This window comes from Struthio camelus, chromosome 7 (assembly GCF_040807025.1).
Source record: "Struthio camelus isolate bStrCam1 chromosome 7, bStrCam1.hap1, whole genome shotgun sequence".
In the NCBI taxonomy this organism is placed as follows: Eukaryota; Metazoa; Chordata; class Aves; order Struthioniformes; family Struthionidae; genus Struthio; species Struthio camelus.
This window is the reverse complement of record NC_090948.1, coordinates 39,696,100-39,711,548: the sequence shown is the minus strand read 5'-3', so window position 1 is coordinate 39,711,548 and position 15,449 is coordinate 39,696,100. Positions and strand designations below refer to the sequence as shown.

The 15,449-nt window shown below is 54.5% G+C and overlaps 1 protein-coding gene across 3 annotated transcripts in view; it reads left to right on the top strand.

Annotated features, from left to right (window-relative positions):
- Positions 1-6,951, top strand: part of UNC5B (unc-5 netrin receptor B) — a 68,897-nt gene extending 61,946 nt beyond the window's left edge. For all 3 annotated transcript variants that reach the window (XM_068950930.1, XM_068950934.1, XM_068950933.1), the window contains 8 exons: positions 101-493; positions 1,046-1,133; positions 1,607-1,778; positions 2,055-2,288; positions 4,116-4,265; positions 4,749-4,913; positions 5,471-5,649; positions 6,178-6,951. In XM_068950930.1, the coding sequence (XP_068807031.1) occupies positions 101-493; positions 1,046-1,133; positions 1,607-1,778; positions 2,055-2,288; positions 4,116-4,265; positions 4,749-4,913; positions 5,471-5,649; positions 6,178-6,343 (1,547 nt within the window). In that variant the 3' untranslated portion in view covers positions 6,344-6,951. The remainder of the gene's footprint in view (positions 1-100; positions 494-1,045; positions 1,134-1,606; positions 1,779-2,054; positions 2,289-4,115; positions 4,266-4,748; positions 4,914-5,470; positions 5,650-6,177) is intronic.
- The last annotated feature ends 8,498 nt before the right edge of the window (positions 6,952-15,449 follow it).

Genomic DNA, 15,449 nt, shown 5'->3' with positions numbered 1-15,449 from the left:
GGAATTTTCACAGACATCCCTTCCAGTTAAATGGAGTGGTTTTACCTCCCCTCATCTCCACTAACGCCTCCACCCGGTCTTTGTTTCCCCCTCCCTGCAGACAACCCTCAGCTGCTGCACCCCTCGATGCAGCCGGACCTGACCGCCAGCGCGGGGGTGTACCGCGGCCCCATGTACGCCCTGCAGGACTCCTCCGACAAGATCCCCATGACCAACTCCCCCCTGCTCGACCCGCTGCCCGGCCTCAAGATCAAAGTGTACAACTCCTCCACGGCGTCCTCCTCACCGGGGCTCCACGACGGGACGGACCTGCTCGGAGGGGTCCCTGCCATGGGCTCGTACCCAGCCGAGACCACCAGGGACAACCACTTTGGGAACGTGCGGAGCAAGACCCTGGGCTCCCAGCATCTCCTCAGCCTGCCCCGGGAGCACGGCAACAGTGCCAGCGGCACGTTTGGCTACCTGGGAGGAAGGCTCACCATCCCGGGCACGGGTAAGCCCCAGACCTGGGAGGAAGGTGGACTTGGTGGCTGGGTGGAAACCCCTCTGCTCCAGGGTGCTGAATAATAAATGACTTGCTCTTGACTTGCTCTCACCCAGCAGAATTATCTGCTGCAAGCTCCCCTTTGCTACCGCAAAGCAAGGGAGCAAACCGTTCCCGAGCCCAGCTTCTCATGCAGCAGGTTAGTCTCCTGCAGTGTTCGCAGCCAGCCAAAAATACCGGGCTGTTTCGCAAGTCCAGGGTCAAAGCTTTGCCGGCTGGCAAACTAACAGGAAAAGAATTCAGCCAGTGTTTTTGCTGTCCTCCCTTGCTCCTAACTCGGAGGCCTGGCTCCCAAGCAGCGCCTGTTGCTGGTGCAGGCGGTGCAGCTGCGTAACGTCTGGGGACATTCGTCCTGAGACGCTTCAGGCCGTCCTAGCTCGCTGCTTCCCTCGTGTTCGTTGTCTGCCGCTTGCCATCTGAAGCCAGACCGAGCAGCGTGGAGTAGGTGGGTGGTTTTATCCCGACTAACGCGCCCTCCCCGGTCTGTTTGTGCCGCGCTAGGGGTGAGCCTGCTGGTGCCGCACGGGGCCATTCCTCAGGGGAAGTTCTACGAGATGTACCTGATCATCAACAAGGCGGAGAGCACCCTGTAAGTCCCGCGCGCCGGGCCCCTCAGCGAGCGCGTCGAGCCGCAGCAGCCTCTTCCAGGCCCGCTGCGCTGGCCCGTCTTTCTGCTTGCACTTCCCGCATCTCCCTTGCCTTCATGCGTAGCTGTCCCCAAAGCAGTTCTCCCACCGTTCTTGCAAGGAAGCATCTCTTGGCGAGCTCCTAGCGGCAGGCAGAGGTTGTGCTGCCTTGCGTTGCGTGTCAGGGGATGAGTTGCGGCTCTGAACCGATTAGACTTGCATTTTTGATTGCGAGCCTCTACAGGGATCCCCCTTGTCCTTACCCATACAGCAGACAGATCTCCGCACCGCAAGCTGGTTTCATACTGCTGAAGCTTTGCTGATCCCGCAGGGTGGGGATGGGGCCCCACAAATCCCACTGCCACACAAGCTTGCCTGCGCTCGTCGTCTTCTGCTAGTCACTGTTTTCAACGGGTGTCCCGTTTCCCCGCCCCAGCTTGTCCTCCGAAGGCAGGCAGACGACGGTGCTGAGCCCCACGGTGACCTGCGGACCCACGGGCTTGCTCCTGTGCCGCCCCGTTGTCCTGACCATTCCTCACTGCGCGGACGTCAGCTCCTCGGACTGGATGTTCCAGCTGAAAACACAATCCCACCAGGGAAACTGGGAGGTAATGTGCGATCGCAGCTCGGAGCGGGAACTGAAGGCCAGGCCAGGATGTGCAGTGGGGATTTGGGCTCCAGGACAGGCTCCTCCTGGGGGTGGTGGGCTCAGGGCTGCCAGGAGACAGAGGTGTAGTGCGTAAAGGATTCTCTGGTGGCCTCCCTCAGCCCCTGCCACCTGCACTGCAGCCAGGGAGGACCACGAGCGTTTCAGCACAACCTCTAACAGATCGCCTTGGCCAAAGGGCTGACCCGGAGCCTTAACTTGCCGTTTCTCCCTGCAGGAAGTTGTGACCCTGGACGAGGAGACCTTGAACACTCCCTGTTACTGCCAGCTGGAGGCAAAGTCTTGCCATGTTTTGTTAGACCAGCTTGGCACCTACGTCTTTGTGGGAGAGCCCTACTCCAGGTCAGCCATCAAAAGGCTCCAGCTGGCTATCTTTGCCCCCACCATTTGCACCTCCCTGGAGTACAGCCTCAAAGTTTACTGCTTGGAGGACACACCAGATGCACTGAAGGTAACGTCAGCTGCGAACGGGGCGTAGTAGGCCCACCTTCACCTTTTTTGGTTCCCATGGATGCGTGGTGGCCGTTTCACTCCGAGGCAGAGGATAACAACGGCCTATGGGTTTCAAGGCCCAGGGAAGCGTAATTATAAAGCCACAAAAGACTGTCTGTCATGCTGTCTCTCCCAATTGGATCTGAAGCCTGCAGGGAGAAGGCCCTGCCTAATTCAAGATGTAACCTGACAAAGGGAATGCAAACTATCTTGGAGCCCAGCAGATGTAATAAGACATAGGTATCTGCCATTTTTCATTAGCCCAACGCTAACTTTGTCACCTTGGATGTGGCCCAGAGATTTTGCAGATCTGGCTCTTTGTTTGCTTCCTTCCCCCCTAGTCCATTTGAGATCTCTCAGTCTGGTAGTCATAGGAGCGTGATGCTCGGGTAGGTTCACCAGCCTGGGCGTTGCTCACGCCTAGCATACATCAGCAGAGCTGTGAGGAGCTGCACCAGCTGCGAATGTGGTTCAGAGCCTCCGGTGAACACCGAGGCCGCTGTGGATGCAGCCGGGCTCGAGGCTAGTCCTCCAGCCAGCCGCTGATGCTGCTGCTACTGCCTCCCGAGCCTGTTTATGCCGGCAGCGAGAGGCTGCTTGGGGCCTCTCAGGAAGGCCTGGCTCCAGGGAGCAGGCAACCTGATGCAACGCCGTGAAAAATGACCAGCGTTAAATAGTAAGCATGTTTACTGCCTCCCCCTGAGGTCGACTATATCCCTTTCCACGCTCTGCAAAGGAAACGGCGAGGGTGGCGCCTAGCGTGTGTCCTGTGCCCCCTTCCTGCAGAGAGCGCGCAAGAGGTTTTGCTGCTGCTGCAAGTTTTTCCTCTCCTGTGCGGAGATTTCTGCCGCGCTCAGGCTCAGTTTTCTGCAGGTCCTGCTATTCCCCCTTGGAGACCCTTCTCTCCCCTCCTGGGGAGGGTTTATGGCATCGATAACATCAAGTGCAACATGAGCAACTTGAGTTTTGGTACTGTTCCTGTGGCTACCTGGGCCACCGGTGCCGTGGCCATTTAGTTCCCTGCTATTTGCCTTGTCGTGTTAGGATTGCCGTAGTGCCTCTAGGTGGAGTTGTAGGCAGCGCTCTGGCCGCTGGATTTTATTTGTCTCGCAAGAATTGCCAGTGCAGTAGAGTGTCACAGTGTTAAAACCAGATACGGTGGGGCTCGGCGGGCGTATCTTGAGACAGAGCCGTTAAAGTGCCTGACCTTTCTGTGTCGCTGAAATAAGAGACCGTTGCATCCTCTGAGAAAGACAGAGGCCTATGCAGATGTTCACGTATTAAGTTACAAAATACACGTTACAGATCGGGCTGGTGTTGACTGAGAACTGGCAAACTCCGTGAAATGAAGTGGTAGGTTCTCGGTGAACCCAAATGACAAAAGTGTGCCCTCCAGATTAGGACTCCTAGCAGACAGGCAGAAACCAGAAGGAGCATGGAGTCATTTTACTGAACTGTATTTGCAGCTGCGTGAAAGCTCTTATCTGGGTAGATGGAGACCTTCATAGGGCTGCCAAGCGCTGAAGCATCTGTCTTTGCAAGCCCCAGCTTTTGCGAGTGGCCACCTTGGGCACACACGCTCCGAAGTCACAGCTCAGTGTGTCGATGTCTGCAAACACCCGCTTGTCATCGCTCTTTGCTGGGAGAGGCTCATTTTGGCAGGAATAGACCTGGCTTTGGAGTGATAGCATGGTCCAAAGGGGAGAAGGGAGAAAAACAGCCTACGTTTCTCATGCAGTGACACTGATCTTGGATTTCATGGTTTCCTGTCCCCTCTGCCCTGCAGGAGGTGCTGGAGCTGGAGAGGACGCTGGGCGGCTATCTGCTGGAGGAACCCAAGCCCTTGCCGTTCAAGGACAGTTACCACAACCTACGTCTCTCCATCCACGACATCCCCCACTCGCTGTGGAGGAGCAAGCTACTGGCCAAGTACCAGGTGAGGAGCCAAGGGCTTGGGCAGCCAGGCCTGTCCATGCTCCCCTCCCCAAACTGATGGACGCTAGCGTTGCCCGCGTCCTGGCAGATTTGGAGGTTTGGAGGTTTTCTTATGCCTAGGATTGTATCTGTAGTGGTGGGAAGCTGTACCCCAGAGTCCTGTCCGCTGAGTGGCTAACTGAGTGACCACCTTTCAGGTTCTTTCAGACTGTCTCCCAAAGGGAAGGAGGGGGAAGGAGGACTGTTTTTGTTTTGGTCTTTCTTGACGGATTGCGTCTGTCAGGTCCATCTATCCCACCTTGCCAGCTACCGTCTCCAAACAATCCTTTTCTCCTGCAGGGGAAGCAGGCGACTGGAGACCAGGGCTCCATTCCTGTTATTAATTTGGGGTGGCTGGGAGGAGCAGGGACTTCCCCAGAAAGTCTGCTGCATGTTCCACTGCTGCATTTGCAAGGCTTCACTGAGGTCATGGTTTGATCTGCAGGAAATCCCCTTCTATCACATCTGGAGTGGCAACCAGCGCGCCCTGCACTGCACCTTCACCCTGGAGAGGTACAGCCAGGCTTCCACCGAGCTCACCTGCAAGATCTGCGTCCGGCAAGTGGAAGGGGAAGGGCAGATTTTCCAGCTCCACGTCACGCTCGGAGAGGTGAGCAGAGAGGAAAGGAGGAAGGTATGGCCACACGGCCGTGCTTTGTTCCAGATTTAGACAGAGGAGCGTGGTCCGTGAAGGAGATTCAGATGATACCTCTTCTGAGGTTGCACTCCCAGGGTCTTCTTGTGAGCACCAGAGCTGTTCACAGATGTTTCTTGCCTCTTTCCCAGGGAAAAAAAAAAAGATCCTGTTACCCCAGGGTTTTGGCTCCCTTCGATCACATCTGGTGATCGAGTTGAATATGCTGTCATCTCTGTAAATGACTTGCCACATGCCAGCAGCTGCTAGTCACTCAGACATGAGCAGGCATCTGGGAACGCGTCCCCAGTGGTAGAGATGAGAGGTCGGATTTCATCTAATGTAGAGATCACTCTCACCCTGATGCCGGGGGAGCTGTACGTATCCCTCAGTATTTTATTGCCCAGGACACCACCTGTGCTACCTTGGATGCAGCCTTGTGTTTCTCGAGCGTGCTTGGGAGAGTGGAGAAACAGGTTCTCCCTTAGCCCTCCTCCATGCTGAAACATCTCATCTCCTCTTTCCCCTCGCAGAATGCCAGCACCTTAGATGGCCTCCATTCGCACCACAGCAGTGCCGTGACGACCCAGCTGGGACCCTACGCCTTCAAAATCCCCCTTTCCATCCGGCAGAAAATCTGCAACAGCCTGGATGCTCCCAACTCCAGGGGAAACGACTGGAGACTTCTCGCTCAGAAGCTTTCCGTGGACCGGTGCGTTCCCGCATGCTTTTCTGTCGCCTGCCTGCGCCCTGAGCATCTGCGCCCTGGCCGCAGGACACCAGACCTGCGTGTCCGCTCTGCCGCTGGGGAGATGCTCTCTCTCGGGCCTGGAGAGAAGCCTTGTGCCCCTGTTGCAGCTGTGGCCAGACGCGATGCGCAGAGTTGGCAGTAGAGTAATTGGAGCGGAGGCGTATGCTTGCACTCCTCCTGCCATAGCGGGGTGCTTGAGGCTTGGAGGACGGGGAAGGTAAAAGCCCCTGGCAGGTCAAAGGGGGCTTTTCCCTTGGATTCAGCCTTGATGGAGTGCCTCCAGTTGGATTGTATCTGTCTATACCTATTTGTATCCATCCACTGGCCTAGCCGTCTGTAACCTCTCTGCATTGCTTTTGCACGAATGCCACCTCCATATAACAAATGGAGGTGGTGTCTCAAAGGCCTTGGCGTTTGTGTTATGGCATTTCCTTCACGTTCGTGGAAACCCACACCAACCGGGACCTTCTCTCTCTTCCTCCTTTGCAGGTATCTCAACTACTTTGCCACCAAAGCCAGCCCCACTGGGGTGATCCTGGACTTATGGGAAGCCGAGCACCAAGACGACGGCGATCTCAACACCCTGGCCAGTGCCTTAGAAGAGATGGGCAAGAGCGAAATGCTGGTAGTCATGGCCACGGAGGGCGACTGCTGATGATGCTCCTTGCGGCTGGCAGCCCTCAGCCCGCGGTCGAGGAGGACGGCGCGGAGGGAAGAGCGGGAGGATGAAAGCCGGGCCGGCCCCTTCCCGAACTGCTGGGGAAGGGCCGCACGGAGGGAAGGCACAGCCGTTCCCGGTGCCGCGGCCGGGCGAGGGATGGCCGAGGCCAGCTGCTTCTCCCGTTCCTCCCTCCCCACATCACTGTCAGCCTTAGAGACCGAGCCTCAGCGTTTACAAGCAATTCAAGTGTTACACAGCGTTCCTCCTCCTCCTCCTCCTCCCGGCCGTCCCCAGGACGGCAGTATCAGTGAAGGGGCAGCTGCTGCCCGCGTTTGCGGCTTGCGGAGGGATTAGGGCTTCTCGAGTCGGGATGGGGGCTTTCCTTCTCCTTTCGTTTGGGGTTCCCCTTCCCTTCGGTTCTCCTCCTTTAATAGCAGTCACGCTTTGGAGAGACGAGTACAATCTAGACAAACTGCTTACATCTGTCAGAAGCTTCAGACAGCTTAATAAGGCAAATAAGAAAGAAAGAAAAAGGAAAAAAAAACCAGTTTCTTAGGAAACGCAAATAATTTATTATCCAGATCTTTGGATGAGTCCTTTTTAAAAAAAAAAACAGAAAAAAAGAAAGATTTATAAATCTCTTCTGTGTGAGAGCAAGAGCATTGTTATGGTCAGAGTGGCAGAGAGAGAGATTTAAATGAACACTCTTTTGTAGTGGAAACGTGTGATCGAGTCGAGAAAAATTTGTTTATAACAAGTCCTGGGACCCCTGGGAAAGTCCATAGGGTTAAGTGCCTCTAGGCCCCTTGTGGTTCAGGAAGGGCAAGCTAAGACCATCTCCGTGATTTTTGTTGCAAAGGCCCCTTGCTGGTGCCAGCAGAGCAGCACCCTACAAGCAACCATCCTGCAGAAGAAGTCGTCCCTTTCTGGAAAGGAGGCTGGAGGGATCCTTTTCTTTAAGGGGCGACATGACTTGCCACCACCGTACCCAGTGCTGTGCTAGATGCTTTCCCAGTCCTGCTCGTCCATGGCTAGTTTTTGCCTTTGCCAAGCCCAGGTCTCCAAAGCGGGGAGGAGAGGGTGGCTCTACTGCCGTTGGCCGCTCCTCGTGAACCAGCACTACGATTGCTCTGGGACCAACGTGAGCGGTGTAAACTTTAAGCTGAATATCAGGGAGGAATGTCTGAGGGTAGCTGAGGCCTTTTGGGGGACTGGCACAGGATCAATGTAGATGGAGTAGTTCTGGATCAATGGGAGGTTTAAGGGTGATGGTTTTTGCTGGAAGTGGGCTGCTTGCAGCTCTAGCTCCCAGGAATCAGCATGACTCCAGGGGGTTTTCTGCGTTAGGGAAGCAGCAGTGGGAGCAGAAGAGATGAGACTCAAGCTGGATTAAACTAGTCTGTGGTTGAGGTTGGGCCATGAAGGAGGTTCCTTCGACAGCGTGCAAAAGTGGAAAAGTACAGTTCGAGGGCTGAAGGGGAGTCACTGTGGTGTCCGGCGTGCTTCTGGATCTGTCTTTTTGATGGGGATATTTTCGTGACCTAGTTCGGGGGGAGCCTTTCAGAACGGAAACGCCTTCATGTAGAAAACTTAAACACAAACCAAAGAATTCAGTCCTACACCAACATACCAACGAATAGGCCAAAGTTTTCAAAAAGAAAAAAAGCTGGAGTTTGCACCCCAAGCCATGGTTTTAGGGGTCCATAAGTGAGCAGGCTTGGGGCCGTGCTGACAGCATCGCCCTGGGAGAAGAGCCGCGTCGCGGAGCAAGGACCAAGCACACGGTGGTATGTTTGCGAACCACATCCTCCTCGCGCTCACCCCGAGTTTTTGACTCAGTATTTCAGTGGGCGACGGGGATTCAAACCGTGAGAGCTTTTTGGCCGTGGGCCGTTTCGAATTAACCTGGCTGGCTATCAGGTATTGTGGAGAGGAATCGCACAGCTGGCTTCCATGGATGGTCTTTTGGGGGCTTTTCCAGTTCTGCGATCGGCGTGAAGAAAAGAAACCTGCTAGAGTATCGTTCTGTGCGCCTCAGAAATCGAGGTCATTACGTCTTAACGCGTAGTCCGTTGAAGTGATGGACTTGTCCCGTACAGCCTGACATTTTAAATGCTCCATTTCTCGGTGGGGTTGAAAGAAATGCCAGTTGTGTCATTAGTTTGCTTTTTTGGGGGGGTTTTCTCTTTGTCCTGGGTTGTCTGAGTTATACCTCTGGTACTTGTTGGTAAGGAAGGATCTCCAAGTCGCAAGCCGGGCTAATCATTTTAGCGTGAGAGACAGCCTCAGTGGCAGGGTGATCAAGACATGTTAGCAGATCAAGACAGCAGTGATAGGCTTTCCCTCTTCTCACTGCAATTCCTTTTTTTTCCTCCCTTTTTTTCTATACTTGACCTTTATAGCAGTGGAAAAGTTGGGTCATAAATGGAAAGCAATCAAGGGGTAGCCTGTAACAAGGTTCAGCACAAAGATATAGTGCCCTAATGAAGGGTGAACATTTAGAAGATTAACTGCAAACATTTGTTTACTCACTGATTGTTATATCATAGAAATTTCTTTTAAAAAAAAAAGAAAAGGGAGGGGGCTGTGAAGCTCAAGATTTGACTAGATAACACAGCCAGACTGTGGATGCGTTATCAGTGGAAGTATTAAAAGCAAGTTTTGAGCAAGGTCTGTCAGCAGTGTCATAGAGCAGGTCCTGCTTGGGGATGCGGCGCTTGGCGCCGCATCGGACGTTAAAGCCCTGGGTCGTACTTGCAAGATCTGCGTAGCCAGCCGTGTAGCATGTTTGAGAACGGTGCCAGTATCTTTTTCGGGGCAGCCATGGGGAAAGCGAGAGCAAACTCAAGGAGCCAGCACATGGCATGAGAGAGCATCATCCTTGCAGGGCAGTTCAGGAGAAGTATTTCCGTGGGAATTCAACCTCGCCTCACCGATTCCTGGCACAGAAGCACTTAGTGAGGTCTCTCCCTACCTTTAACACTCCTAAACTGATGACAGCCATTCAGAAAGGGGAGCGGCAGAGCAGGTTGCCCATACAAGCAGTGTTCATCCCCCTCCAGGGGGTTGCTGTGAAAGCGTGGATGCCTTTAGAGATGGCACGGTCTGGGGGCAGAGCGGGTGGTCCCGCTCCTGGCACTGGAATTGCAAAGGGCATCTGTAGAAGGTGACCTACGTGGAGAAGAAGTTGATAGAAGCAATTCAGTTGTGCTTTGTGTTGGGGTGTGTGTGTGTTTTCAGTGTTGCAGGTGTCATGCTCACTTTTGCCAGGTTGTCTTTGGCAGCATGGGAAGGTCTGCGCTAATTCGCCTCCCCGCTCGCCGAGTTCACAACGGCAGGCGTTCCCAAGTGTTGCTTCGTGCCCGGTTCGCTCCCTTCCCCCATGATTTACTAGGGGAAAACATAGTTACGAGCCCAAACGTCTCCCAAGCGTGGAGACGGTTTTAGGCTCTACCAAGGTGCGCTTGGTGTCCACCTGTGGTGTTTCTTGTTCGCAGACCCCGAAATCAGTGTGTGAAGGAGTCAGATTTGATTAGTCTTGGCAACTCTGTGTACAGTGGTTTAACACGTAGCGTCACTCCCTCTTGTGTTTCGGGTTCTCCAGGGTTCGTTTCCTGTTGGGTTCGTTTTGTGTTGGGTTTTTAAGGCACGTGGGAGAAAGGGGCCTTTTGTTTGTGGGTGTGTGTTGCTCAAACTTCATCTGAAGTCTGAAATTCCCGTACAGATTTGGCCAAATACTTAGACCTTTGGAAACGCAAATGCACATTGCTTTTTAAACCCCAGATGGATCAAATCCTCAGATGTGTTTCTGGGCAGCTATAAAACAAATCTAACCGCGATTGAACTCCTTAAAATAGCTAGTGTGGCCACAGGGGATTTGGAAAGTTTGACAAATACAACCTTTCTCCACCAGAATACCTTTCAACAGAACGAGAAGCCACACAGCTCCTCTAGTGTTTCCCCGTTTTGTTGTAGGAATTTGGTTTTCACTTTACTATTTTGTCCAGGTTGGAAACCGAGGGTGGGAGGACTTCTGCTGGGTGAAGTCCTTTGTAACGCGGGAAGGGTTTTGCCTATCTTTCCGGTGACGTTTGAGCCATGTGATTTCTGAAACCCTGTCCCTCATCTGAGGGAAATAGATCTGGAAAGTCAGGAAGAATGGAGCTAGTGAACCGGCTTCTGGCACGTTGCGGGGCTTCGGTAAAGGACGTGCGTGGGCTTTGCTTTCGTAGCGATGCAGTGCTCTTCTTCGGGGTCACAGGGTAGGGTGCGTCTGAATCTCTCTCGCTCTCATTCTCGCCACGTCTGGGTCACGGTCCCCCCGCAGCGGCGCACGTGTCTGTCTGTCCGTCCGTCCTTCCGTCCCCCCCTCGGACCGCCGCGGGCGTCTCTGTGTCCGCTCCCACCGGGGTGCGCGCTTGTCGTCCCCTTTCTCCTGGCGCGCGGCACCCGAAGGTCCGCGGCGGTGCCGATACCTGCGTCTTGTGTTTCTCCGTGTCTCTCGGATCAGGAAAACCGCGTCGGGAGCCGGGAAGGGAGGTGCGGCGCCGGCCTCTCCTGCTGTCCCCGGGGCGCCTGTGTGCGTCCATCCTCCCCCTCGGACCCGGTTGCGGCGTGGAGGCGCTCAGATCCCGGCCAGGGTGCCCAGGAGCTGCGCGTGCCTCCCGCTGTGACCAGGACCATGCGTGTGTGTGTGTATCTCCGTGTCTCGGGAAGAGGACGTGTGTCCCCCACTCCGGAGGCCACGAGGAGCTTTGCGATGCAGAGCAGGCGTTTCATCGTCTCCGTGAAGGCAGAGCCGCCGCCGGTGTCTCGCTGACAGTGTCCATTCTCTTGCTCTGCAATCTGTTTCCATATTTATGTGTCCAGGGGATGGGCCCGGGGGCATCCTCTAAAAAAAAAAAAAAAAAGCATCTGTTTATTCTGTAAACTAAAGAACTGTAAATAAAGTTTAGCATTCCTATTGTAACAAATTAATTTTTATGCAATAAATTATATTTCTTAGTCTAATAAAAAAAAAAAAACCAAAAAACCAAAATCTGCTCTCTCCTCTTGTGTGGATCACTTGCCCATTCCTACTGGGTTTAGCTCCAGCTGCAATTTCTTACAGTCTTTATAGCCTCATCTTGCTGCTTGGCCTTCACGCCCTGATGTCTCTGCCGCCTGTTGCATGCCCGTTGCTGCTGGAGACTCGTCTTTCCAGGACTCCTCCTGTCTGACGCCTTTGGTGCTGGTTGGAAAAGACTTGAGCTGTGTCCTAGCTGTGCTGGGAAGGAACATCTGCATGGCTGTCTACCAGGAGCTGGAGACCCTGCTGCTCTAATATTGCACCCTCAGTGCTCGTTCACCATGGCTGACCTTTCCAGCAGCCTCTTTTGCCCAGGCACTGGTGAGCTGGCTTCTCTCAGCTCAAGCTCCGGAGGTCTCTCACCATAGTCCTGACCACCATGGACATGTTTGCAGTTCTTCCTGCGTTTCCCACCTCTCAGAGGTGGTGTCCAGCTAGGCTCCTTTCCACGGCGACGTGCCTGCTTCCTTCCTGAGGCCTTGAACTGAGTGAGCGGGTTGATTTTTAGGTACCACTGTACCATTACCCATCACCTCCTCTCATCTCATCCCCAGGCAAAAGGATTTGGCTGAGGCAGAGGGAGCGTTGCCTGGAGCCAGCAGGTAAGGCCTTGTGCTTGTTCCCGGACAGAGCAATCCTCCAGAGCTGTTTCGTAATGCTCGCTGTTCCCTCTGCCGGCATTTAGCCTTTCCACTTTCCTCGTGCTGAGCTGTGTGTGTGCAACTTGTGTGCCCCTGGGGAGCTCTAGAGCTTCTCCGCTGCTGTGGTCCCTTACGCGCTGGCCCCTCATCTCCTCCTGCGGAGAGTTTGCAGGCAGGCCAGGAGATGGCTGGTGCCTGTCGTAGCGTCTGCCGTCCCTGTGCGTCTCTGCACGTGGAGGTATTCCCCGGGGTCTGTAGCCCGGCTCCGTGTGCTGCCTCTCTCCCAGGACACTGCCGTTGTGCTCCAGGCTGCCGGGGCTCCCGGGCGAGCGCTCCCAGCATCTGTTGGCTGGAGACCAAGCATGCCCTTGCTCCATGGCTGCTCCTCTGGAGCATCCCCAAGCCCCTTGTGGTCCACGAGAAGCTCTATTAACCACGAGGGCAGGTATCATCTCGTTGGCCAGGTGCTGCTGCGCACGGTGCGACTGTGACCTCGGGGCTGGCGGGACTTTTGCCCAGGTTCAGCTCCACCGGTGGCTGTGGCCAGGGGATCTCCAGTGGGAGCCCTGCATTTAGGCCAGATGCCACAGGCACAGGCAGCTCCGGCAGCAGGAGGGAGGTCGCTCGCCCCAGCGGGGTCCTGCTGCCGGGGGCGAGGGATAGGGATGTGGGGCCGAGTTTGGAGCGGGGTGACAGCACGGAGCGGCGATCCACTGCCACCCTGCTGCCTTCCCCATCCTCCTCCGCGTGGCTTGCTTTCCCAGGAAGCGCCGGGAGCAGCCGGGGGGGGGGGGCCGAGGGGCGGGGGGAGCTCTGCCTTTGGGCTGTCATGAGTATTTCAGACTCAAAAGCCCGGCTTGCAGAGCTGTTTGCCGCAAGGAAGCGCATCTGTTTCCAACATCTGCCCCCGCTTTGCTTCGTTTACTTCTTTTGCAACCCTGGTGGCGAATTCTGCTTTGCTTCAGGCCTCCCCCTTCCCTGCACCCTGCTCCTCCTCCCAATCCCACTTTTTCCCCCGGAAGTGATAACTTTTTTTTTTTTTCCTCCCCTCTCCACGTTAATTCTTTTAACCTCAGCCAAGCCAAGCCAGGTTGCTTTCATTTGGTACCTTTTGCACTCCTCTGGCTTCCCATGTGCTAACAGCCCAAATCTGTGGCTAGCTTTGACCAACTGGTGACTGATTTCGTCTGATGTTACTCCCTTGAAAGACTTTGCTTTTTCCTTCCTCTTAAAAGTATGCTGGCCCAAATCTTCTATGCGGTCAATATATTGAATTCAATCCCCGTGACAGTTTAAAAATGAAAAAGAAACCACACTTGGAACTTGTGAAGGTCCCCAAACCCGGCCTGACCTGGCGTGTAAATGTGCATTGCAGGATGGCTCTCAAGCATGGGTAATATTTACTTGGGGGACTGTAGCAGCTCTGGTTAACTACAGACTTGTGTTTATCCTGGTCGGCCGTCACGGTCTCTTGTTTTGATGTGATCCGAGGCTTTTCCTGAACAGTGGATTTTTTGACATGATAGACCACAGCAGGTCAGAAATACCAGGCAAATCCCTCTGAGCTGATGGGTCACTGACTCAGATAGGCTGTGCAATCTCCTCAGGTGCTTTTCCAGTCTGGCACGTCAATGCAGATGAAAATCCTGAGACGAAACCTCTGGAGAGAAACCTCTGTGCTCCTCTAAAGCCTTTCCGTTTCAGCACATACCCCGTGGGTGGCGTGGCTTGGTCGCGTGCTGCTTTGTGTTTGCTCATGAAGGGAGAAAAGAAATGAGAGCGTGCATGGGTCTCCAGTTATTTTCACATCTGGGTGGCCAAGCCCATCTGATTTGTTGTCCTCAGGTCCCAGAAGAGGGTGGGACAGATGTGCAGTGCTCAGCTCTAGGTCCCAGCCGGCTGCTGTATCTGCACGTTGTGGTGCTGTCAGGAGCGGAGGTAGCTGGGCTGGTGTGCTGGACATTTGTCCCACAGCCACGCGCGTGGGTTTCTGCAAAAAAACAGACACCAGACCGACTGTGGTTCTGCTGCGCTGACGCATCCCCAGCACAGGGCCCTGCTGGATCTTGGCCAAGCAGCTGCGGACGGAGATGTCAAATCTGCAACACGGCACACCGCAGCAGGAGATACTTGGGTACAGAGACATAAAAGTCACGAAGGAAAGAAGGGAGGTCCCTGGGCCATAAGGACTAGCCAGACCTGGCCTAGCCTAACAGTTCCTTGGGGGTTGTTCACATGCAATCGTAGCCCGTCTTGCAAGGCGAATCACAGAACGCACAGAGGAGGCCACAGGCCTGGTTTTTGCTTTTATTTTGCTTTTATTTTGCTTTGAAGAAGAGGGGAGGGACACACGTGACATGGAGGAAGCAGCAAGGGAGAGATCACGCTTTCCAATGTACAGTTACGTATAGAAAAGATAGAAGTGGAATAAACCCTTCAGTGGGGAGTAAAGGAATAACAGCATAAAAGTATTTAGCCAAACAGAAATGAATATTCCCAGGTTGGCTGAAATTATCTAACATGTTAGAGATGAGGAAGGATAAAGGCAAACAGCTGGAAACAGAAGACAGAAGCTGTAACCGCCCTAATTGCAAACACCCATCCTGGTGCTGTGTCTCCTAGGCACTGCAGGGTTACAGAAAAGCTGCAGCCCAGCCGTTTATAATTTTTCTGTGTGGTTGTCCAAGCGGCAGGGAACCCAACGCATCTTTGGGAAAATCCCCGCTCCAGAGGAAAGAAAAGGGAGGAAAAAAAAAAAAAAAAAGGAGAAGAGGGATGGAGGTGAGGAAGAAGGATACTTCCCTTCACAGTCAGGGTGCCTCCTTCAGGGTGACTGTTAAAACGAAACTCAGAGGGAAATCAGAGAGTTCACAGCCAAGCTGGGCTTAATGGGCCATTCCAGGAAGCGGGGTGAGTAAGAAGGGGAAGTAAGCTGCCCCGCTCTGGGCAGCCGGCCACCGCTTAATGCCGAAGATGCCCTCTGCTCCCAGATGTTCAGGAGGGGAGGACGTGCTCGAGTGGCCGCCGAGCCGGGCCAAGCGGCACTCAAAGGCACGCTAGGCTTGCTAGTTAGTTCCGTTTCAGTAAAGCACGACACGATTAAATTATATATATATATATTTCTTTTTTTAAGGAGCTGCTCTGCTCCCCACTGATGGCCCCCACAGCTGCGAGCGGTCAGCTAAAGACCATTCAGCCCACAGACCTCCCCCCCCCTTCTTTGCTGGGCAGGATTGGCTTAGGCTCAAGGCGGCTTAACAGGAGCCAAGCCGAACCGCTCGCGGAGCGGCAGCGCGTCCCCCCGCCCCGTCCCGCCCGGGCCGCGCTCGCAGCCGCCTCCCCCGACGGGGCGGGCCGGGCCGCGCCGCTCCCCGGGCAGGCGCCGCCGCGG